General features: G+C 40.1%; 1 protein-coding gene across 5 annotated transcripts in view; it reads right to left on the reverse strand.

Moving 5' to 3' along the window:
- ptprt (protein tyrosine phosphatase receptor type T) overlaps nt 1-26,493 on the reverse strand; it is a 561,846-nt gene that overhangs the window by 304,596 nt on the left and 230,757 nt on the right. For all 5 annotated transcript variants that reach the window (XM_049597546.1, XM_049597460.1, XM_049597372.1 and 2 more), the window contains exons 9-10: nt 8,597-8,712; nt 7,201-7,381 (exon numbers count right to left, since the gene is read on the reverse strand). In XM_049597546.1, the coding sequence (XP_049453503.1) occupies nt 7,201-7,381; nt 8,597-8,712 (297 nt within the window). The remainder of the gene's footprint in view (nt 1-7,200; nt 7,382-8,596; nt 8,713-26,493) is intronic.

A 26,493-nucleotide genomic window follows, 5' to 3' on the forward strand; every position in this document is an offset into this window, starting at 1 on the left:
TATTTTAATTTAGTTTAAGTAAAAGTATTTAGTTAATTACTTTTTTTTCTCTTCTCAAATGATGAAAATCTCGTTTGGGGATGAAACACCACGTTAAGGCTCATGTTCACATGAAAATATGGAATAATCCACGGTATATCAATATGTTCACAAAGCCAGTCATCATCTTGGTCAGATGTCATCACTACAGAGCTTTATCCTACCAACGGACAAATAAACACATCCTGATGAAAAGCAAGCGGGCATGAATTACCAGCAGCGCTGCTGGACTGGATTAAGATGAAATTACACTTTGTGATATAAAGATTACAGGACAGATCTGTGGGAGTTGTTATGATTTAAGACCAGACTGTATTTCGCTTGTTTTTAAAAAGAAAGTGAGGATGTTTGCTCTGAGCAGCAAGAGCAGCTGTTTTGTATGAAAAGAAGACTTTTTGTTATAAGTGAGTAAGACCTTGTATTTAACATGTTAAAAATCTTTCTTCTAACACTCAAATATTACACAATGTCCTCTCTATAAACAACATGTTACAACAAAGTGTTGCTTGTAAAAGTCAAACATGCACCATCTTTGAAATGTTAGGATGAAAAACTTTTTGAAGTTGTTCACCCGAACCAGATTTGAAAAGCAACAAACCACAGAGCAGCAGCAGCACATCGTGGTTAATGATCCTGAATCATTGCCTCTTTTATTCTGTTTTTTCTCCACATAAAAAATATACTCAAACCTTTATTTGTTGAGAGCCCTCTATGATTCGTGGGACACCAAATAACTGGTTAAAATAATTAAAAACACACAAATAATAGGTGCACTTTCTAAAACTAAATGCACTTTGATGAATTTCCTTTTTGTAAAGTGACAGCTGTTGAGAAACAAACGGAGAAATAACAAAAGCTGACGTGTCTGATTGTTGTTTCTCTTCTTCTGTGATCTTAGAAAACACACAGCGCTCTGAAGATAAAAGGATTATTAAATCTCAATGACTGTGATTGTCCTTTGAGTGGGGAGACGGCTTTTCTCTTTAATAGGAACGGGAGTATTTATAAGCATATAAACATGTCACAAACATAGGGATTTCAGAGGAGTATTTTAATATTTAATGTCTGCTGTTTGACTTTGAAAAGTGCTTAACCACTGAAACAATATCTAACCTGATAGATAAAAACAACATGAGCTGAGCCATTATTTCCAGCAACAACATACACAACATATTTTTATTGCTATTTTAGGACAATCTAACTCTTCTTTTGTTTGCTTACTGTAAGCAAAACAAATTTTAATAGTTGTAGTGTGTTTCACAGTGTCACTATTTCTCTGCTACATGAACATGAAAGCCAGATAGTCACGTTCAAAAGCAACAACACACAGTAGTTGATTGTTTTAGATAACACACTGATATTAACTCAGAATAAACTCAGTCACATCACTGAATTTCCATTCTGGAGCACAGGATGTACAGGAAAGTAAAAAAATGACAAGAACTGTGAGCCAGCTGTAAAATTTGAAAGCATAATATCAAATAATATTCAGGTGATCACTCTGTGCCGGTAGCTATTCCTGTGTCTTTGCTATTTAAAGGTACCCTCTGTACACAGACTGCTGTGTGCTGATGCACGGTCTCATTGGCTCTCATTGAGTCGTCTCATCGTTTGCGTTGTTGTTCTGCATTCTTACAAAGGTGTACGCAAGTTCTCATATAAAGTATGAACATGCACTCGTGAGATGACATGGTCACGGAGCTCAGAATTAGTTCCTGCAAAACCACGTCTATCCATGTGAAATATAAAGTCGTCAGGCAGTTCAATGGAGCAATTTTTTGTACGAGTGCGTCCCCTTCAAGTGTGCAAGTGAAACAATACACACTGATCAAAAGAGTTTCACACTATCCTCCTGACTGACAGTGTTGGGACTATACCAAGAAATTTTTATAAACATTAATTTCACAATTACTGTCCATCTGTCTACCACAAATATACATTACTATAATTTAAATCTTAAAAATGTTTTATAGCTATATTTTTTATTTCTATTTATTTATTTATTCATTATTTTAATTATTTTTTTATTTTATATCTTAATAATAACTTAACAAATATTTTATACCAATTTTTTAATTTTATTTATTCATTTGTCTATTTATTTATTATTTCAGTACATTTTTATCTTATCAATATTTTATACCTATATTTTAATTTTATTTATTTATCTATTTATTTAATATTATAATTATTATTTATTTTATATCTTACAAATATTCTTTATCAATATTTCAATTTTATTTTATTTATTTATTTATTTATCTATTTATTTATTATTTTAATTATTTTTCATTTTATATCTTGTCAATATTTTATACCTATATTTTTATTTTATTTAGTAATTATTTTAATTATTTTTTATTTTAGATCTTATCAATATTTTATACCAAAATTTTAATTTTATTTATTTATTTATTATTTTTATTTATATCCTACCAATATGTTATAACTATATTTTAATTTTATTTATTTATTTGTCATTTCAATTATTTTTTATTTAACATTGTACAAATATTTTATACCAATATTTTAATTTTATTTATTAATTTTTTTTTTTATTTTACATGTTAAAAATATTTTATACCTATATTTTAATTTTATTTATTTTTTTATTCATCTATTATCTATATATTTTATTTATTATATATTTTGGACAATTTGGTGTCTTGGATCTTCATTTTTTATCTGCATGATTTTCTTTTGATACATATCTAATGAGCATATGACAGTTAAAAACTTAATCCCATTTACTTTGTGCAAGATGCTCTGAGCCATCACACTCTTCACTCACAGACTACTGAGCAGCAGCTTGGACCTAAACGGGTTAATCACTTAGCTGAAGGGCATTTTGACGAGAACTTGTTGATACATTGATTAAAAAAATAAAAAGGAATGCAGGAGGCATGACGTTGCCCTTACAACATACTTGGTTGAGGCTGAAAAGTTGTGTAATGCAATCCTTAGAGGAAAAAGAGGGCGGAGTGTGTGTGTGTGCTGAGGAGGTGAGATGGCTGCACAGACTTCCTCTAGCACCTATTTGATGAATAAGAGGTCTGGCTGTAAAGCAGCTGTATTGAGCTGACCTGACAGCCACCTGACAAATAGGTGTTTCATGGTTAGGTTAATAGGCTGGTGTGTACAATGAGTGGACATGACATTTGTCTCTGAGGCGAGTCTCTCTGTGTGTTCCTGTGTGTGCGTGCGTGTGTTTGTTTGTGGCTTCAAATTGTCTTTTGTCATTATGAACGGATGGACAACCGCAGGGAAACAGAGAGCGGGAACGAAAAACAAACACGAGGATGCGTAAGTACACACAGAGACACACAAAGCAGAGCCGTGAATGTCTTTTAGATAATTAGTCTCCTTAATACTCAGACAAAACTGGAAACACCAGTGTCACAGCGTGTTCAATAAAGCCTTAATGTAACACACATATTATTATGCTAGTTTTTTGTAGGCATTTGAAGACATGTGTCATCTCCTATAACCTGTGTTTATGTGATTGTGCAGGTTCACACACTCACAAAGAACAGCCCTCAATAAACTCTCCTTATGTCCCGTCCACCCACGAGAAGCTTTACATCCTTTGTAGTAAAACTTCTCATTGTTTGTCTCATTTTTTAACTTTTATATTTCATCAGACATCTGAGCTTTTTAAACACTCTGGGAGGCAATTAGCATTGTAGTGGCGTGCCGCAGAACTAAAGCAATCAGTATCCAGAGTAAACATGGAAAATCTTTAACTCCTCAGCACCATGGAGGCAGAGTCTCCACAATAATGGATGTGAGGCATTAACAGTGCTGGATGCCTCGCAGTGAGACAAAGCGTGTAACATGCAACTGTGTGCCTGTGTTTGTGTGTGCATGTTAACATGTCATGAACGTCTGGAGTGCAGCTTCCGGTAGGTAAAACAATTACACAGGGCGTGATTAAAACCTAAGACGCTCTCATTCAGAGATTATTGTTATAAACTGGAGAAGATGAGTCCTGTGTGTGTGTGTGTGTGTGTGTGTGTGAGAGAGAGAGAAGGGTAATTCTATATCTTAATTGCAAATCCCTCATTTTGCCCCTTCACATAGGTTAACGTACATTTCTACTTCATCAGCAACATTAAAACATAAGTGGGAAACCATAAGCGTGTGTGTGTGTGTGTGTGTGTGTGTGTGTGTGCGTGTGTGTAGCTGCTTCATTTGCAGGAGCCCCAGCTCTATAAAGCCATTACCATACAAACAGCAATTAGCCTCCATGTGAACAATTGCTGTTCTGTTCCCTAATTACTGAATTACAACCAGGAGATTAACGATGGTTAAATAAAAAACAATTAAGAACAAAACAATTAAGGCTTTTTCCCCCTTACCCCCCCAAAGCAATTGCTTCTCCCCAGTCATGTTAACTCTTTTTAAAGGGTTCAGACAACTTGCAGTGTGTGTGTGTTCAGCGAGTAAGGGTAGGATTTTGAGGCTGAGATGTGATGTTCCCCAGAAGCTAAATTCAGAGGATATTAGTTATGAGATCAGGAGAAGAACAGCGAGCCCCGAGGAGGATGGGAAAGAGATGAGAGAATTGGGATCATTAGAACGATGTTTTTTATCCTGCTTATCAGGCGCTGCTCTAATGGATTCGAGCTATTCCAGTTTATCGCAGGCATGTTGTTGTGAGAAATGTGAAGCATCAATGAATTATTAGTAGTAGTGGCTGGGGCAAACACTCTGTTCTGAATTAGTAGAACATGGAGCCCTCTGGAAAGGAAGCAGGAGTTTAAAATGTTGTTTTGAAATAATTCGAACTCCAAGGGTACATTTATATTTGAGGCATTAATAAAGTATGTCAGTACGTTCTGTGTAGTCTTTTCCTGCTGAAGGGCACAGTGATAAGACACGGCGGCTGATTGGTTCAGTTTTGGTTGTTGAAAGAATCAAACCTGAGATCCTGAGACTATGTAATATGTCTCCAACAACCCAACACCAGAATAAATGGTGGTATTGCACGACTTTGAAAACCATGGATCCGTTCAATTTTGTACATTACGAAGCGGATATATGTTGAAACTTTAAGTTTCAGCAATGCTGTGTTGAACTTGTGGTTAAATTGAGGTACAAAATCCATCTGGTTATGTTGAGGAGAAGGTCATGTTTTGGGGTTGGTCCCCACTGGAAATGCAGTGAAGTCTTTTTGTAAAAACAGAAGGATGAGTCGTTAAAAAACAGCCACGTTTGGTGGCTTAAAAAAGCACTGGAAGACGCAGCGATGACTCCCTGATGCCTCTTTCTATGTTTCTACCTTCTACCAGAGGCCCATTAATTCCTTTGGGAATCTCCATGATATCCGATGTGCCTGTGAAACTCTCATTTCGGTCCAGAATTTGCCTCATACGTTACAAAAATTGAATTTTTGCAGTGGATTTCGGAGAGACCGTATGACGGTGTGCTAGCTTAGCTAACTGGATGCTAACAATTCAGTTGCTTGTGTTGATTGTCAAGTGAGTTTATATGATTAAAAATAACTTGTTTGTGTAGTTTTAACACACTGTGAATCTGAGTAATGTTATTCTGTTAAAATATGGTTGTACATTATACATAGTCAGATCATCATTTCGACTCGTTCAGCTAGGTTCAGGTTTCTATCCATCCGTAAAGAAATGCACCTCCTTGCATTAGACACTAGACACATCATCCATATATATATATATATATATATATATGTATACATACTGATCTATGGACACCAGTCACATACGTAAGTGGAAATGAGGCATAAAAAACAGGTTCTGCTGTCTGCTGATCTCAAACAGTGGTCTGCAGCTCACAGACTACGTTATCGTAGAAACGCTTGGAAACGCTTTCCGCTTGGTTCTGCGTATTCTTTGCTCCGCTCTGCTCCACTCCATCATAAATTTTATCCCACTCCACTCGCTCACCACTCCGCTCAAAAAAACTGCGTCGTACTACCCTAACCTGTAAACTTCTATTCACAAATAAAACATGAGCTTGGTAGATTCTCCGGGGAAGCCCTCTTGCCTCTCCCCGCAGTTAGGGACCGTTGTCAAAGGTAACGCTGCTTCTCTTCTCAGTTTCTTTTCTGAAGTACACAGTAAACTCCATAGTTTTGAAAGAAAATAGTGTGGGCGTGTGCAGGTGCAAAGATGCATTCTGGGTGGGGCATGAGCGACCGGAGCGAAATTGGAGCGAGAGATAAGGCTCCGCTCCACCTTTTAAAAAAAGTAGCCGCTCCTCGCTCAACACAAAATCCTTCCGCTCCCTGCTCAGCTCCGCTCCGCTCACATGCTCTGCTGAAGACTCACTTTAAGGGGCCATTTTCTCTGGTTCCATTTGATGTTATTAACAAAAATCTTTCCTAATGCAGGTTTAAGGTCTGAACAGAAACTTAAAATCGATAATGGCAATAATTAGAGTGGCATTTTGCTACTTAGGGACACACCCAGCCCTCCAGGATCTAATCATAATATATAACAGGTGTTCTTTTGTTTTGTTTTTTGAGTATTTTGCCTTCAATGACAGAAAAGTTTGAAGCTTGAAGGAGATGACATGCAGGTGTGCATGGGGTGTCTGCTCTACCCACTGAGTTACTGGGTGCCCCAAAAATAACAAGTGTAAGGAGCTGTTCTTCAAGCTGCGATACAGTCTCTCCCACTTAACTTGTGCACAATGCTTTGGATATGATTGTGTTTACATGTGACATGGTCTCAATACCTATAAAGTCACTGCAATCATTTCAGGATCATTCAAAAACATAACAAACCCAAACAACAATGGTAATTTGTTTCCTTTGTTTTCCCAAAATATAAAATGAGGAATTATTTCTCCAACGTTCCTGCACTGCAGTTCCCAAAACCACCTGTCAATCACACAGTGTGGGTTGGACTGTGCCGCCCTTTATCTTGTATTTCTGTTGGAGGAGTCGGACTTTCTGTAGGAGGCCAGCTCTCCTTGTTTATTCAAAACCAGCTGCTGTCGCTGCTGTCAGAAATGTAAAATAAATCATTTTCTGTGAGCTAGAGGGTCTGTGTCAGCGGAGGCCAGTCAGATACTGAGCTGCTGGAATAGCTAAAGCTGTCATAAACTGGCTGGATCAATATTGTGTACAGTTTTATGTTAAACAATTTGAATACAGCTTTAAGAAATGGTGTTTTTATCACTCACCATCCTCCTCCGTCTGCTTGACGATCTCCTCGCTCTCTTTGCTGCCCTCGGGGTTGGCCAGGACCAGCCGCAGTCTGACCGTGACAAAGGGCCTCAGCCCCCTCAGGGTGTAATGTGACGAGGTCTGGATCAGCTCCTCTGCTGCAAACTCCTGCTGGTTAAATACATACTGGTACTGCACCTGGAAAACAGACGGAGAGACATGACATTTATTCCTTTGTCATTCGCTTTAAAAACAATGTTTACTAATACAGAGCTGCCCTCACATGCACTTAACCCTGCAATGCTTTGACAGAACTGCCAAATAGAAACACTGATTTCACTGTGAGGGTCCAAACTGTGAAGCTTACAAATTTCACATAAAGGTGAAGCAGTGGTGTTTCTACATGTGCATCTAAAGGTGTTTGTTCACCTTTAGTTATAACAGGGCTGCCCCCTAATAGTCAACTAAACATTAGTCGGCAAGATTTCATCGGTCGCTTAGTCACAGACAAACAATAGACAACGTAAATGTAACTCTATTAGGAGCTGTGCCTTGTCAAAATAAATCAAAACCTATATGACTGGACCATGTGTCACTTTACTTTGAGAGGACAGACACAGGAAGTGTCCACGCTCAGCAGTCAGACAGGAGTCAGGTTAATTTCCAGGGCTGGTACCTGCGGTTATTCCACAGGCTAGTTAATAACATGTCGGGCAGGAAATCCAAAGTGTGGGATCATTTTGAGAAGGTGAAGGACGAACCCAAGGTGATATGTAAACTCATCTTCACCGGTCGACTTCAAACATGACGCATCATCTGAAACATGGAAGTAGCTACATGCCCATTAGCCCACAGCGTCATTAACAGGCGGCTCGCTCAGTGTGTGACGTGCACTTGGAGATAAAATATAGGCCTATATTAATGAAGGTTCATCAGTACAGTTTGTATTTCTCTGTAATGTAGCACAGTGTTAACAATGTTACTGATACTATTCTTTCTCACACCTTCAACTCAAACCATTGTGTTGCCCCGCCAAAAATATATGATTTATACTTCCATTAATATCGTAAACATGCAGGCGACTTGTCGACTAATGGCCCTAAATGCAACTATGATCGACTAGGAAAGGTCTTAGTCGGGGGCAGCCCTTAGTTACAACACATAACTTGAATTATAAAGATGTTTGATGTTTTGAGTGAGACTTTAAATTTCAATGAACTTTTTAAAATAACATCTTTGCCCAAATTTAAATTGTCTCTTATAAAAACAACAACAAAAAAAGGGATAATGTTAAACTAATTTTTACTACTGTCTCATGATGCTTTAATGATGGAGAATTATTAATGTCCAGGTAGTTTAACTCGCACTTCTGAGTTTGTAGTTACAGCACATATTGTGGCCAGCTGTGCGTACCGTCAGATTGTAGCTGTGGCAGCGTGTCACCGCATATCCAAATGTCTCCCACTGTATAGTCAGCTGGCGGGCTCTGACATCAACCACGTTGACGTTTTGTGGACCATGGACTGGATCTGAAGGAGAGATGGACAAAAAAGAAAGTTAATATTTCAGCTGGGCAGGAAATACAGATGGTTGATACACAGAGAGACTGTTGAGCCACCAATTCCACAGAGCCACACATCCATCTGTGAGGAGATAGTCACTGGCAAGGGACGAACTCATGATCATCAGAGATTTTCAAGGCTTAAATTCTGAACTTTAAGATACAGGACAAGCTACCCTCTTACCAATGCTGGTTTGGATTTTTTGTTTATTGTGAAGGCATAAATTAAATTAATCTTGACATTTGAACAGAATTAATCCTCGAGTTGTTTCAGGCACAACTGGGATTGCCAATGAACAAAAACAAATTCAGTTTTACTCAGTCAGATTTTACAGGCACAGTTTTGATACTCAGCAGAGTCAGGTGGGATTTTTAGCAACACTGTGTCAGTAATTTGGTTCAGGGCCTTGCTCAAGGCCACTCTGATGGGACATGAAGTGTGTAAACAGGTTCACAGGTTCCAACCTGTGATCTATTAATTACTGGAAAATCTGTGACCACCAGGCGATGCTGCGTCCTAACAGGACAGCCCAGATTCACAAGCCAGAGATTACCACAGAAGTCCCTGTATTGATCTGCAGACATTTGGAGCGGTTATTACTGCCTTGCCCATATGTCACCCACGCATGCACATGCACACACACACAACCAAAAATGCACGCACACACGGCAGCTCAAACACACCCACGCACACCCACACAAAACCACACACATACAGGAAGACACACACAGCATTGTTGCAGCCATATGTTGGGCTCTCATCCCCAGGTTTGCGTACCACGACTCAGTGCACACTAACAAGCTTGTTCAAACCAATCTTTCTGTCTGCCTAATTAGTTTCTATCAGCTACCGATGGCAACCAAAACAGGTCACTGCATAATTAGAGAAGCTTTATTAGCCGTACTTCTCTGATGAAAATGAAAACTTAACTCCCAATGTGTATGATCTTCAAAACATGGCGAGAGAACAGACACTTACACCGGAGAAGCCAGTTTTGGCACTGAAGATAAAAACTTCTTCATTATGTCTGATGACTGTTGGAAGAACAACTTAGCTAATGAATTAATGACATTTGAGAAGATGCAGTTGTTTTCAAGAACTGAAAACTGATCCTCAGGCAGGATTTCATCCTCAAAGTTCCACAGTGTGAAGTTTCAAACTCATTAAACCTCGTCACATATCAGTGTTTGTTCATGGACTTTCCACAGTGACATATGATGTGCAAGCTACCCTGGGTGTGTTGGTTGTTGATGTTCTGGGACGCTGTGTCAAAATATACTTTAGTTTTTATGGGAAATCTTCAGTTTGCATACAGTCTCTTTCAAAATAAAAGCACTACATTGGTAAAATATCGCTTTTAGCCAACACAAGCACGTCGTGGAGATTAGAAAAAAGAACAGGGTTTGGCTTTCTGATCTTACAGGAAGCAAACACTGGCCTTCTGGGTGAAAGTCGGCGGTATTGGTCCCACTGACCACCTCTCCCGCCCGCCCTACTCGGACTTCTGCCGCCTTAACTTTCGTTGTTGTCCCGCCGCCCTTTCACCCTGACACCAGGCACCATTAAACAATAACGACGACTGGCCGTGTATCAAGCCAACATGAAAGGACAGCTTTTTTTGTCAGTATCTGATGCCAGAAGGCACTGACGTGTAGATTTCAACGACTTCAGAGTTAGACCTGGTAATTATGCATCACTGCATTATTGTAGCGTCTGTTTTCAAAATACACCTCTGTTTTCACAGGAAATGTACAGTTTGCATTCTGTCTCTTTCAAAATAAACGATGTCCATAAAACACCACCAATTGATGTTTTTTTCCTTCAACAACAAACACACATGGTTGCATTTAGACAACAAAAGCACATGGTTGGGTTGTGGCAACAAAGACAGGGTTTGGCTTTATGCTCATATGGAAGGCGAACACCAACCTCCCAGGTAAAGTCAGTGGTTGTTGGACCATCTGCCACCCTTCCTGCCTAGCCTACTTGGACTTTTGCCCCCTTAACTTACATAGTCGTCCTGCCACGTTTACCCCTGACGCCACCGGGCAAAGTTACAGAAGAAGGGCAACTGGCTGCATATCATAACAACGTGAAGGTCACTGACCAAGTGGTAGGTATTTGATACCTACAGTGTGAGACTGGGTTGAATATCTCAATATGTCATTTTAGTTCTTGTTTAAAGACCAAGTTTGTGGGGAATGCAACAACTCACTGTGCTGAGGAGTCCTTAAACAAGGCATTGATGTCATTCCAGCTGGTGGAGTGACATATACTCCAAAACATCTAACTTTTAAAGTGTGTTGCTACATGATTGTTGGGTGTGTAACGTCTGAAACAGGGAAAACGTTTTGCTTCTTAAATAATAAAATTAATGTTGTAGTTAAACTTTATTTTAAACTCAGTCAAAATGTTTCCATTATGAACATTTAGTATCACTTTTCACTTTTTCAGTCTCTGTGAATCTTCCAAAATCAATTCAGTTGTCCTTAAAAGTTCCTATTAACCTTACATGGGCATTAAATTGTTATCATTTGCTATTTAATTCTGTAAAAGCCAAACTAACTGATGCTTTCTGAAAGAATTAATCAACCTCATAGACTTAAAAGCAGAGATGCACTGATTGTTCGGTTGGAGACCAAACTTAGTTGATTGATGAGTCATGTCTGGTGATTGGCTGGTCAGTCTCAGATATAGCTACTCCTGTGCTGATCAAATTGATACACACGCAATGAACATTAACCGACTATTGTCACAGCCATCGCATACTATTCTTGTCCACAGGTCATCAAATACCAACACAATGTCACATCACCTCGTTGGCTCCTTTTCAGATTCTCTTTGCATCTTCTAAAAAGCAACCAGCAACATATTTAGCAACTTATTCAAACTATGAGGGGAAAAGTTGAAGCTCATTCCCCTGCATGCTCCTTAGAGTAGCTGCAGTTACCAGCTCTCCTGCCAGCAGTGCAGGGTCTCTCCTCTCCCAATGCAATTTGCACACAGGGAGGCAGGAGGAGAGGAGACACAGCTCGTTGCTACATACCCACTGTAGAATAATATTTCTCCGATTCTTCTTTGACACGCAAATAATTTGAGCTTACATAACTCTGTTCACCTGTTGTCTTTTTAGAAGATAAAACATGTGAGATTAACTGGGGTATAGTTCATGTAAATGACCCTAATGTTCAGTAGTTGACATATTAAATTTGCATTTGAGATGTATTTATGTTTCTTTTATGTATTTATGAACATGGAAGTGCTTTTATTTTGAAGAGATAGGAGACACAGGTAGCAGACAGAAAGTGACAAAAAGGTAAACGGTGCAGTAATGTGATAAACAACATAGAAGATATAAAAGTAATGAGGAGGAATAGGAGGAGTTTAACTGTAGTTTAGCTCCATTGAGAGAGCAACGAGGTATTAACTGTATTTATTTCCCATGAATATGGAAGTGCTTTTATTTTGAAGAGACAGACACACAGGTAACAGACGGAAAGTGACTAAAAGGTAAACGGTGAAGTAATGTGATAAACAACACGGAAGATAAACAAGTAATGAGGACGAATGGGAGGAGTTTAACTGGAGTTTAGCGCCATTGAGAGAGCAACGAGGTATTAACTGTATTTATTTGTGTTTAAATGTCTCGTAAATTTGAGTTGTTTGTGAATTTGCGTACTTCCTGTTGCTGCCAGTACAAAGTGTAATGTATTGTTTTGCCCTCTGTTTGTTTAATTTCTGTTTAGCTCTTACATTGGTCGATGAAGTAAATGAAGAACAAAATAAACTGCATTTGACCATCACTCCAGGCTTGTATTATTTTGACTGGTGCGCTACACTGCAACTTATTTTCAGTTGGATTTAATTCTGTTTAAAAGCTCTGTCCAGTAAACTGAAGCACTTTTTCATTTGAACCTGAGTGACAGTGAGAGAGGTTCCTGTAACTGGTGCAGTTTTGGAGAAAATGTAAAAGTTATATAACTGTCAAGTTTTTATTATGAACACACAATTGAATTTTCCATCAAAAAAACTGGATGATGTGTGCTGCTAATTATAGTTTTGGAAAGAAAGAAAATTGGAATCAGCCAAAATTGGAATCGACAGGTCAGAGTTTTAAGAAATTGGTAATTGGTCTAGAAACTTGCAATCTCTATTGAAAAGGAAACATAACCCTTGCTTTAACCCCAGGAGATTGCGTATGAAGGCAGTTGAGTGCATTAAAAGATTGTTCAAACAAGCTACTTACTTTACACATAAGATCAGCCTAATGAGACAAGATTAGACGACGCCATGGATAAGCCATCTTAGAGGCCATCTGAGCCAGAAGACAATGGTTTTGCACATTTGTGTTCTTCTATGTGTGTGTGAGGGTTATATCTATTTGTGAGTTTGGGTGCAGACTTTAGACTCCCTGGGGTGCTTTATGGTTTAAAGAGTCTGTGTTTCTTCTTAAAAGACCAAAGCCTATAAAGTAATCTACCATTCCTGGATAAGACTGTGGCAGACTGACATTTGGCAGCCAGGAAAGCTGCAGGGGGGAAGTGATATAACCAACGTATGACCCAATCCTCAGGTCAGCGCAGCAGGCAATATGCTTTCACACAGCCCACATACTGTCGCCAGAAAATAGGACTTTACTACTCTGGACTGAGACTGATGCAAATAGGCTGACAGTCTCTGCTTGCTGCATTTCCATTGTACTACAGAAAGTGGTGGATTTCATCAAACTATGAACAATTCTTAAGATATCCACTTAAGTGATGTAATTACTTGTCTGCCTGTTTGACTGGCGGGCAGCAGGACATTTCACAAACTTTGTAATGGATTTTCTCAAAATGTGATGGGCGGATAAACTGCCACTGAAGCTGAATCTTAATCTGATGTGAGATTTCCGTCATTGAAAATGGAAACATGCTGAGAAATGCTTTAAGCTTTTTAAGCTTTTGATTTTACACACTGCATAAAATAATTGTAAAAACAAAAATAAGGCCTCAGGGTTTACCCCTGTCTGCAAAGGGGGATTTATACTTCTTAATCAACAATGTACCCACGGTGTCACCTGGCATGCACCTCCCCGGAAATATAACTATACATTGCGGTGATGCAGACTTCCTGTCTATTTTTGTAAGCTGAAACCACAGCTAGGCTAATTTATACAATGTTAAATGCCACAGACTTGTGCTAATAACGTTAGCATGTTGTATTTGTTTGGAATATGTGTTTAGTATAAGACAGTTGTTTTGTCAGTGAACCTTATTGTTAAATGTTGCTGTTGCTGTTGTCCCTGGCTTCATATGTGTATAGGAAAAGTCTGCTAGCATCAAGGCTAATTTATACAATGTAAAATGCCATAGACTTGTGCTAAAAACATTAGCATGTTGTATTTGTGAGGAAAATGTGTGCAGCAAAAGGCGAATGCTTTGTGTGTGAATGCTGTGAGGTATAGTAAAGCGGATTGTGTACATGAGTATGAAATTATCTCTATGAAGCTAACATAACAGCACTTCACAGAAACTCCACCATCGACCAGTGTTTTGGGGGTGTAACTACAGAGTAACACAGGCTCTGCATAGAGCTGACACACACGTATAAATCCCACTTATCCCAGTGCATAAACCCTAAACCTTTACCCTAGTGGTTAGAAAAGGGATGAACAATAAAATCTTTTAGTACAGTAGTTGCCTTTATCGACAGCCTGATGAGAAATGCAAATATTTTAGCAAAGGATGCTCCAATGGGAGACAAAAACTGAGAAAGGCCCTGTTTTCAGAGTCAGACTCCTCCAGAGAACAAATGTGAACTAACCTGTAATTATGCATGCTTAAGCAGATCAAGTGATGTACCCATAATGAACGCACACACTGTAATACCTCAATTACAGAGACATAATCATTCATCACTGAGCCGGAGAGAGCAAATGAAATAAGCAGTTTTCCCCAAGAATAGCAATAAATCAAAGCTCCTCTCACTGCAATGACTCGTTTCTGCAAAGACTCAAACCATGTTAGCTAAATCAGATTTATGCTCCGGGGGGTCTGGAGAGGAACAGGCCAAAAACAACAAATAGCAGCCAACCAAATCCCCCTCGCCAACCGTCAGTACCACCACCACCCACTTAATCCGGTGGTCTTTCAGTTGGGTATGATGGAAGATAATCTTTCAGATAATCTGGCCAGGGCTCAGTTGGAGCCCCTCTAAACAGATTGCTAATTTCTGTTTGTGAAAACAATGGTGGTTGGAGATGGGGGTGGAGGTGCGGGTGGGGGAGATAAATTCAACAAAATGAAAAAGGACGATGACAGAGGAAGCAAAGATTCCACCAGTCACTTTAAATATTGCGTTTAACGCTTCAGTAAGTATAATGTTGCTTTACTGTACAATCATAATGACAGTTTTTTTCTGAGAATTTTCCGCATGGCAAAAGACAAAAAGACAAGAGGAGAGTTGTAGATGAGTGGAGAAGAAGCAGAGAGAGAGACGCTGAGACATAGAGAGACAGCAGGAGAGGTTATGTGAATTATAACTTTGTTTACATCGTTAGGTCGATGATGGTGTCTCCCAGGCTGCCCTTGGTCATGACAAATGCCAGATTTGCCACATCATCCATCTGATTTATTCTCTCTTCCTCAGCTCCGCTCCTTCCCTCCATCCACATGCCTCCGAAATTCATCTTTCCTCCATCCACTTCAACTTCTTCGTTGCATCCCTTCTAGGGCTCTCTCTAAACCCACTTGCACATCAAAGACTTATAATGACATGGAGATGAAGAGACTGACATTCAGTAAGTAAACTGTGAAAGGAAGAAAAGCTCAGCAGAAGTGGGCTGAAGTCCGAGTGCGTACAAACTAACAAGCTGGATGAGGGGATGGACAGATGACTCATAGATGGATGACTGGCTGGACTTACCAGTGAATGGATAACCAATGCACAGATGGAGAGAAAAGAGAGGTCAGTTATGTATGCATGGAGGAGGAACAATCATACCTCCACAGGGACACAGCCCAGAGGCTTCCACCCTCATTAATCAGGACGGGTCAAGGGTTGGCATGTTAGCTATCACACACTGTGAAAGGGCAGCTTGGATGGCACAGCTGGCGCACGATGTGACAAGGCCAAACAGTGAGGCATGTTGCAGCCAGACGTGGCCTCCCGCTCCCTGTGGTGGACCAGGGGATACAAGTGGCCCCTGATATGCCCATTAAAAGGACAACCGAGGCTACAGATGGCCAATGACTTCCTAGCCTATGGTTATAAAACAACATGAACTATAAATAGCACTTGACTGCATATTGTACCAGGCTGTTGCTCTGGTCTGTGTGTGTTCTTACTGTGCTATGGACATAATTGAAAATACTGCATAAAGGACTCCTGCATCAGGAAATCAACTGCACTGTTCTCATTTCGAGTTGTCAAATAACGCCACTTGGTTATTGATTTCTGGGTCAGACACCAATGAAAAACAGGCATCCTTTCTCAGTGAGATGTTATGCCATCAGGTGATACCTGGAAAGTCCCCACTGAGTGAGTGGAAGGGGTGGTGGATAGGTCTAGCAACATCGGACTTTCACCCAGGAGGCCGGTGTTTGCTTCTAGTGTGAATGTAGAGCCAAACCATGTTTTTTTTTTCCTAAATCTAACCACATCAGTTTGTTATACAATTAAATAAAGGTAAATGTGCAGTGTTTCACCTACGTTGTAAGTCTGTTTTGGAAAAGACTGTCGAGGGGAAAATGTACATTCCCTGTGAAAATGGAAGGGTATTTTGAAAAGACACAATGCATGTAGCAGGCGTAAATTGGCACAGCATCCCAGAATCCCTCGTGCATAATATGTAGATGTGAAAGTCCACTGATAAAGCGACGATATGTGCGAGTTAGGAATGAGAACGTGAAGCCCATACTTGAGGTGTAACGATTCATCGCCCTGAATCAATGTCATGATTCAATGTTCAAAAATCCAATATCATCGATGCAAACTGAAAACATTAATTCAATTCATCATCTTTAAGATTAGCCTTTATTTTGAAATTCCCACAGCACATCCAAGACCTGCTCTGCTGTGCTGTTATGGGCTAGTACATGTGGTTTGCTAGTAGTCGTAAAGTTGCTGTGTCAAGGTTGCTGATGGTTAGGGTTAGAGAAAGAGGTCATGAATCGGGCTGGTACGAGCCAATCACAACACAGTTAGGTGGGAATTGGCAAGAAAAGCAGTGGGATCCATAATATAAGTCTGTGTCGCCATCAAACAGCGCTAGGCAGATAATGGCAAGCAGCCAAGAAAAAGATGGCGAGGATATTTACTCCCCTCTTAGGAATAAATCAGCAGTGTGGAAATATTTTGGATTTCGGAGGAAAGAAGGGTCAACAGAGAAAATGAGAAAAGTATAAATAATACATGCAAGTGGAGGAAAAGTCCACTAGCTAATTTATGCTGTGTAAAAGTGCTGAAGCTAATCGTGGTCACTAGCAAAAACAAAACAATTTTGTCCACAAACTTTGACAGTTTGCACTGAGCTGATTTTTATACCCTTGTTAAATGATCTATGTTTTATATGTGTAAGTGGAGTCAGTTTAAGGTAAACTAATCTATCCAGTTACAATTACTTATACTGGCTGCTTCCTCTGTAACTGATTGTGTTGAATGGGTATATGTATCATATCGTATTGTGAAAATCTTGAAGATTGTGATATCAGCAAATATTTTACAGTTGTCCAAAGAACTATTACTACATTATACCATGATAAAAGTAGTGATTTACACCCTTTAAAATGCCCATGCTTGAATGTATATTAATCAGATCCAGCTCTTTCAGCACTGGGACTGACTTTTCTTTAACTTCTCTACAATCTAGGCTGAACCATCTGTGATCATCTACACAATGCTGGCTAACAAGCAAATGTGCTGGTGGACAATACCAATTCCCTGCTGATTTGACCTGAGGTAGAGATAAAGTTGTTTTGCCTGCCTTTGAAAGTACTTAAGGGCCTATTGGATGTTTTGGCAGGTAGATATCTAGTTCAGACGAGAGCCTAGTGAAGCATTGTGTTTTGGGAAGCCTTCCTGAATCTGATGAATGAGCAGCAGAAATGGAGCCATTAATCCAAAGACTTTAGGGAGCCGTTCCAGGGAGAAGAGAGGAGGGGAGGAAGAGGAGGAGTGGAAATCAATCTTGCTGCCTCCCTATGCTCCCCATCCTTCTTTATGTTGCTCTGTTGTTCCTGTCTTATTCCTTCCCCATCTTCTTATTTTTCAATGTGTTCATTTGCCGTCATAATTGTTTATTCCTCATTATTTCTTTGTCACACTTTTGGCCTCACATATTTTTTTTAACAATGTCTCCTCTGTTTATCTCTTTCATCTTTTTTCTCATCAGCTCTCCTTCATCCCTCCGTGCCCGTTTTCATCTGCCTCTTGTGCTCTTTCTCCCATAACGCCATCTCAATCACTCACTTACCTCTCATTTAGCGTCCCATTTTCGCACCATTTTTGCTCTTAGATTCTAAAACACAACTTCTGCACGGCTTTTCATCTTCAGTTCTGAGACACATTAAGGTTAACATTTGACTTGTGATGGAGATGGAGTCCACTGGCTGTGTCGAATAAGTTAGAAAAAGCCTTCTGATAACATTATGTGGTATTTGCACACTTTCTTTATTCCCTGCTGCAACCAAACCTTGTTCACAAACTGCTTCGACTACTGTATATAGCAAAAGGTGGGCACCAGAAATACATATACTGAATAGTATAATTCTCAATGATGTGCCATGGACGTGACATCATGGTGATGACAAATGACATGGCTAGGATAAGGACTACTGTTAGGCTAGATCAGTATCGGCACAGACTTCATCGTGTGGATCATATATCATATGATATGACCGATCCACATTGAATACAGTGTCACTGTTAATGTCATTGTAAAATATACTTTCTACACATTCTCACTCCGAGCTCATCACATAAAGAAATTTGAAATTTATTTATTTATTTGGATAAACCCCTTGAGATGCATCATATCGTTTTCGAGGGGGTCCAGACTTTTGGTCATGGACTTTCCACATCGAGATACAACACGAAAGGTACCCTGGGTGCATTGGTTGTTGACGTTCTGGGAAGCCGTGTCAACTTCTGCCTGTCATCAATTGTCTTCTTTAAAAATACACTTCTTTCAAAATAAACACTACATTGGTACAAGAACGCAAACTGACATTTCTTCCTTTAACAGCAAATGCATGTGGTTACTTTTAGCCAACACATGCACGTGGGCTTATCATGCCAACGTGACAGGACTGCTTTTTCACGGCATAAGTCAAGACCCGGTTGGTTTTTGCTACACAGCAGGTAATCAACTTTATTATGAAACATGATCGCAATGAGCTCCATGCAATGAGATGTACAGATTTTTAATTTGCAAAAAAGAGCTCTAGTATTGTGTCACTGTTCTGAATCAGCAGATAGCCCAAGTTAAGGCATTGGAAGAATGAAAGTTGGATTGGTGAATTCTAACACTAAAACACTTGGTTAAGGTGAAGGAAATATTGTGGGTATTTCAGGTCTGTTACTAGACCACCCCAAACTCCATCTTTGTTCCCAGCATTGCTAAATATGGAGCACAATGCTTCTCACAGCACTTCCTACGGTAGGAATTATCATCGGTAAATCCAAAGGTGCAGAATTGTTCAATATGAGTGTAAGTCCCAGGATACCAGGCAGAGCAGCATGGCTAAAAATTGATTCAAGATTACTTTATTTGCCCCTGTTATTTGTATAACATAAAAAAAATACATACATGGTGCAGAAAACTGAAGGGGATTAAAGAGTTTTTATACCTCGCATTGGTTGCATTGTGCATTGATTACAGGTGCCTCATCCTGTATTTAAAGCATTCGGTCCAAATGCAATGATTGGTCGAAGTTTTCTTAGAACCATATGAGAATGGTGCAATTATGAGTTTTTATCTCTGGTGGAATTCACTTACATTTTAGTGTGTCATCAGCTTATTAATAGCATTTTAACCTAAACAAAGAAAAGCGTATAATTTCCAGAAAGGTAAGTGTCGCTTTAACTGCACACTACAGCATCTACCTAACAGGAGCTGTTCGTATTCCGAATGCAAGACATCGTGGGGGTCTGCAATAGTGAGGAGTAAGTGCATTGGTAAAAAGCTGGTGAGGGATCATGTCGTTGTTGCAGCATGATTTTTTCGAATAGACTGTATAAAATACTAGATGTAGCTACGATTATGTCAATCATTAGTTTCTGGACTGCCATTCTGAAGACCTGAGTTTGGCATTTTGGCCGCTGTCAACTTTCTTTTGGAGCCAGAGGTGACCATATTTTTTTTTTTTTTTTTTTTAAAAAGAGGGTGGAGCTGTGGAGAAGTGAGTGGATCTGTAGCAAATCCTTACTAAGGCCTTGTGACTCACCCTTGAATGCACATAACTTCAAGCTTTAACAAAATGTAAATGGATGACATACATGATTTCACCCCTGTACAGCTGTCATGAATGTTGACATTAGCTACAGAGATCAAAACCAGTTTTTTGTGCCAAGCTGTAAACATGTTTATTAAATGGTGTCTATTGAGCCAGCCTCAAGTGGCCATTCAAGGAACTGCAGTTTTTGGCACTTCTGTGCTGGCGTCATTTTTCAGCCCTGGACGTTGCTGCTTGTTTATTCCTAGTTAGTCTTATATTGTTTCCTAATGTCTACAACCCTTAAGAGTGGGACTTTATGGTGAGAAGATATAGGGCATGGAGGAGCTATTTAAAGGTGAAGAAAAGTGAAATATTCATTAAATTATGACAGGGTGAGGTACTGTAAGAAATATGAAGTGATGTAACAATCTCTTGCTCTCTCAAGCCATAACACACTCCACCTTTTTTGAAGAGAGCAAACTAAAATAGCAGGTGCGCCTCAATACGCCCTCATTGGCCTTGCCCACATGACCTTAACGATTCACGCTGGCCTTTGCAACTGTGCCATCAGAATAGAGCCCTGCATCTCTTTCTCTCCTCGCATGGCCTCTTACGACTCTGCTGCTCTCTTTCTGTGTTTTTGATTCTTTCTCTTTTCTGTATTCACAAAGGCCTAAAAGGCAAATACATGAAAAACGAGAGTAAAAGAAGAGTCGGCGTCAGAGAGAACACATGGAGAGATTCCCTGTGGGAGAAACACGGCAGGGACAACTTTCTGTTCCAGACTCTGTGTGTGTGTGTGTGTGTGTGTGTGTGTGTGTGTGTGTGTGTGCGTGCGTGCGCGCGCTAGCTTGCTTGCGTTCGTGTGTGTCTCGGCAAGTGCATCGGGAAATTACATATTACCAAAGCTACACTGGCCAAAGGCTAGAAATACAATTAATACCAGAGATCCTAACAGCTCCCATCACTACAGCACACACACACAAGCACACACACACACGTCCCCGAGGCTTGTGTAGCTTCAGCATTTGCTGTGTGACCGTTGATATGTTGCAGAGGTTGCACTTTTAATCTGCATCCTCACACCGAAGAAATAACAGCCTAACCTCTACCTAACACACACACACACACACACACACACACACACACACAGAGGCAAGATCTCCTGTGACGATGACCCTCCGAGGCAAACAAGCAAGATCAGACGAAAACCCTCATGAAGGCTTTTGCCCTCCTTGGATTCAACCAAAGTGTGTGTGTGTGTGTGTGTGTGTGTGTGTGTGTGTGTGAAAGGTTTTACTGCACTTCACAAACTGAAGAACCTATAATCCCTTTCATATAATAGGTTTGAATCCGTATACAGAGACACACCAACACACACACACACACACACACACACACACACACACACACACACACACACACACACACATTCCCCCTCTTCAGCAAAGCACTTAAGGACATTCTTAGATTCACCTCATTAATAAAAATAAAAGTGAAGTATGTAATATTTCATCACTGGAGTACCTCAATAGTACCCTCATCAAATTATCAGCCTCTTAATCATGACAGCTTTAAGAATGTCGTTAAATTGGCTCATTGCCTCCACACACACACACACACACACACACACACACACCAGAAGTTCCACTTTGTTCTTTTCAGAGAGGACATTACTGTTCGCCTTAATCTACACATGTACAAACACATGTAACAATAAAATGCACAAAAACCCCCAAACAAACAAATAAGCAAAAACATACAAATGCACAGAAAACTTATCCACAACACACACATGCACACACACTGACACACATGAAACAGCAGCAGACAAGGCGACGCCCTGTAGCTTCGTGACTTGGATAAATTGGATTAAATCGACTAGTAGCAGATGCCTTTTAGTGGATTTTAATTATGTCTCCCTGCATGGAACCGACTACTGAGAGTCAAACTATAACTCACAACATCTGACTTAACGGCAAAATTAACTTGTAACTTTTGAGAGAAAGATAAATAACTAATGGAGCCAAACATTTGAATAATTTGTATACACATAATTATGTATGACGATAATTTTTTTTTTCAATCTATCTATTTTACTTGCATGGTAAAAATTCAGTTCTTTGGTTCTAATCTTTTGTGCTCTTCTATGTGCTTCTTCGCACTGACTCCAATAACATCATCTCATTTTTAGGTTTATTTAAAGTATGCATCATTGTGGCGTCTTTTGCTTTGGGTTCTAACAGGGCACCCACGCATTTTTTATTGTCAAAATTTATAAACATTTCCATGACTTTTCAAGGATCCCATAATTAAACTGCCATGATCATTCACAAAAAGAAAAAAAATGTGTCTCTCAGCTTTTCACATTTGGGATTTGGAGTTTCAGATTTCAGAACTTTGGATTATCTGGCTCTGGACATATTTTGGCTTTGACCAATGCCTGCTCCAAGACAGTGATTTAGGATCACAGACTAAAATGAGCGAGAAATGATAGACACACGAGACAGCTTAGCCTATCATGGATTTCAGACCTCAGATTGTTGGACTGTCAATTACGGAAGAGGAAGTCGAGGACATGAAAAAAAGATTGCTGAACTTTATGACAGGAGAAATCATCGGTATCTCACAACAATAGAAACTAATACTGGGCATGACTTTTTCATCCTCTCATGTTGGACTGAGGGAATACTGGACTCACTGTTGTTTCTTAAGGTACAAGTGGTATTACATGACAGGAAGGGCTGAGGCTAGCTCGTTAGCTTTCAGTAGATACATCTGCAACACAACACATGGATGTCTTGACGTAACCCTGAAAGTGTGACAATGTGAGGTCAGTTTTTGAATGTTTTAACTGCATTTTTGGCCATATCTTACATACTGCACCTTTGACAAACCAATCTTTGATAAATGGCAGAATAAATGTTTTCTCTTCAAGGACGAGCATGGTCTCATCCCTGCTTGTCATACTTCAGCGCTTGAACTGAAGCATTGGGAAGCCTTTAACGTTGTATCTCAATGCAGAAGGGATCGTCAGTCATGTCAGTCGACTCACATGACAAATGACTGACATGACCAAATAACTCAATGCTGACTTGGTTTCACATGGGACATGAATAAAGGTCTGCTGGGTCAAAGTCCTGTGCTTGTTGGACCTATCCATCTCCCCTCTCATCCACCCTAAACAGACTTATGTGCTCTTAATACCAGAGTCCTACACTGGGTCAGGTACTGGGTATAAAATGACAAAGATGTGCAGTATATGTGTAATATTTTCACATCTAAATCACTTTCATCAAGCTGCAATTCATTTTATTTTAAAAGTCAGTGACGCAAGTCGAACCTTTGACCCTGTTGTCTCATTCGTCACCAATGTGGAGGACTCCAGTAATGAAACTTAGCAGCCCGAGAATGAGGCTGCGGCCAATGCCAAGCCATCAAATTCAAGACACCCAAGGAGGATTCTTTTGAGGTTTTATGGTGGTGGAAGGAGCATGCCTAACCTAACCCGGCAGTGATTGGGTGTAAAGTTTTTGCCATCCTGGCATCGAGCACAGCTACTGAAAAAGAGACTTTTCCTCCTTCCTCCTTCCTATGTAATCCAAGACAGGTGCAGGTCTCTGATTTATAATGCGCCTGTTGCTCTGAACGTCTAATAACAACACAGATGGATTTATAGTGGGGTTGGTTGAATGCCCCAACCATCTCATGCAAAGGTAAAAAGTGGGCACTGCCCAAGCAGTTTGTTTTTATGCCCTGGAAGTAGGGTTGGGATCCGGATCTGGTTCTTTTTTGGAACCGGGTCCAAAGTTCTGGTTCCATCACACTTGGCATAACGGTTCCTGCAAATGGTTCCTAGATTGTAAAAAAAAAAAAAAAAAAACGTCACATGCATTTCCATTAGCGTGCGGCACAGGCCACATATTTCTGTCCGAACCCGACCGAGCCCGACATTATTTAATCACAAAAGCACTGAGTTTGTGTCACACAGTGGTTACAGGCTATTTAACAGGCCGGGTGTGCGCCGTGGGTGCTCAGCGAAGAGGGAGACCTCCGTGTTTGAGACGGGAGCGGGCGGCGGGAGCGGGCGGCGGGAGGTCTGATTTGAGGTAATATTGTTACTGTAGAAATCAGTGAATCACTTTTTGTTGTTATATATTCTCAGGGAGATGATACAAGCTCTAAATCTGAAATACACACCACACACAAATGTGAAGGTCTATTTTCATCTAATTGTACTGTGCAACAGTTAGAATAAAGTTTTTGTATATGTATGATTGCATTTGTGTTTATTATATACTTGTTTAAGTATAGCAAGTATAATGAATATAATGTAGGAATCGGTAAGAGGAATCGGTAAGGAATTGGACCATTAAGAAGGAATCGGTAAAATCCTAACGAGTCCCAACCCTACCTGGAAGTGAGACCACCCAGCCCAGATCATATACTGCTGAGAAAGATATTAAATCAGTACCAGCTTTAAAGTTACAGTTCTATCAGAAACCTGTGACCTCTAACTTTTCCAAAGTGGGGTAAGTAAGAACACGACGCTGTATTGATCTTCACAAGGGTCAATAAAGCATCACATCATACTACAGGTGTAGAATAATCCTCCATGGTTAGCAATGTCCTTCAGCAGAATTGAGAGGGTAAATGTATATTGTGATATCATAAGCAGCAAGAAGAAGAATTCTCTGAGCCAAAACCATGCAGTAATGTAATTCAGAATGGAGCAGAAAGGAAATCTATTTCAAATCCTGCTTTATTAATACCGTCGCTGCCTACAGGCAGGGAAGGGGACAATTGAGTTGTAGCAATTTGCAGAATGAGGGGGCCAGAGAGGGGAGGGAGACGGGGACGGAGCAGGAAAGAAACAGAAGGAGGAAGAAGAGGGAGAAAAGAATCTGAACGGACAAAAAGAGACACAATGAGGGTTGGAGGGAGAAGAATGCATGTAAACAGAAATGAAATATGACAGTGGAAATACATATATCAGAAACAGGACTGATAAAAGAAAGCAAGGGGAAAGAAAAGACAAAAGCAAAGACAGACAAAGTGACAGAGAGAAAGAGTCAGAAACAGAGAGCTAGAGGAGACGAGAGAGAGATTTAAAGCAGCAATATAATGAGCCAATTGATGGTGAGGCCTGGGGTTAAGCACCTGAAGCCAGCCAGTAATTGGCTGAGAATGACAGAGTGACAGACAGAGAGATATAGGCTGCAACCTGGAAGGAGAGAGAGATAGAGACAGAGAGGGATGGAGGGAGGTGCTGAATGTATTCATCTTCAGATAAAAAATGTCATTGTGGCCGGGAAAGTGGAGAACAGAATGGGAAAGGCTCGAGGGAGTAGAATAAAAGCATGAATACAGTTGCTCGTTACAATAATGTCACTCAGCCAATTATATGCATAACAGTCAGATTAAATTATAAAAGAAAATGCCTTTTCCTTCAAAACTCCTCGAGAGATTTTCATCATGCGGTGTGATGATACCTCCAGTGGGTCTTGTGTTATGAATTATCTTTGAGGATGGAGGATCTTTTTTAAACCTTTTCCCTCGATCACTCAAGCAAGATCCCTCGCAGGGCTTTTCAGGGCTGTGGTTTGAAATGAATAAAAAACGGATTCTGAAGTTCTGGTGCCAGGTTGACAAGTTCTTGGATTTTTGTCCATTGTTCATTTGTACAGTGAGCAAAATTATCTATGGGTCCCCTGTTGCAGACCCGGGAGAGTCCGAAATCTAGTCAAGCAGGACAGTATGGGACAAAGGTTGATAAACCTCGTTTCACAGCACCCCATCCTTTTTGATAACAGACAGGATGATTTTATGAACAATGGATTAAAGGACAACGTCTGGCAGTCCATTGTCCAGCTTGGTGGCTGCGGTGAGAGTGGTAAGTGCTAAAGAAAGTTGATGTTGATGCTTGTTAAACGTTAGCTTGCTAGCTCGCTGCTGCTGCTGGTACTCGCGTCCATGTTCACCCTCACCCGTTCACACTGTGCGGAACTGGAACACAACAACGCGAAATTCCACACTGCTCCTGTGTGTATGGTTTAAACGCAGAAAAGTGCTGCCCGAATATTCCGAATATCCGTCCCGCATTTCCGCATCGCCGCAGTGAGAATGAAACTTAAGGGTGCTTTCAGACATAGAGTTCGCTTGCTTTGGTCCAACTCAGGGACACGTGAGAAAGTTTCTCTTGATTAGTCAGAATTTCCATGTGGGAAAAATCCAGGGAGGAAACAAAATGTTGAAGAAGAGTACACTTGCAAGATAAATGTGACACTTTCTAATGTCACAATGGAGGGACAACTACGCAGGTTGATTTTAG

Source organism: Epinephelus fuscoguttatus, linkage group LG1 (genome assembly GCF_011397635.1).
Source record: "Epinephelus fuscoguttatus linkage group LG1, E.fuscoguttatus.final_Chr_v1".
Classification (NCBI taxonomy): domain Eukaryota; kingdom Metazoa; phylum Chordata; class Actinopteri; order Perciformes; family Serranidae; genus Epinephelus; species Epinephelus fuscoguttatus.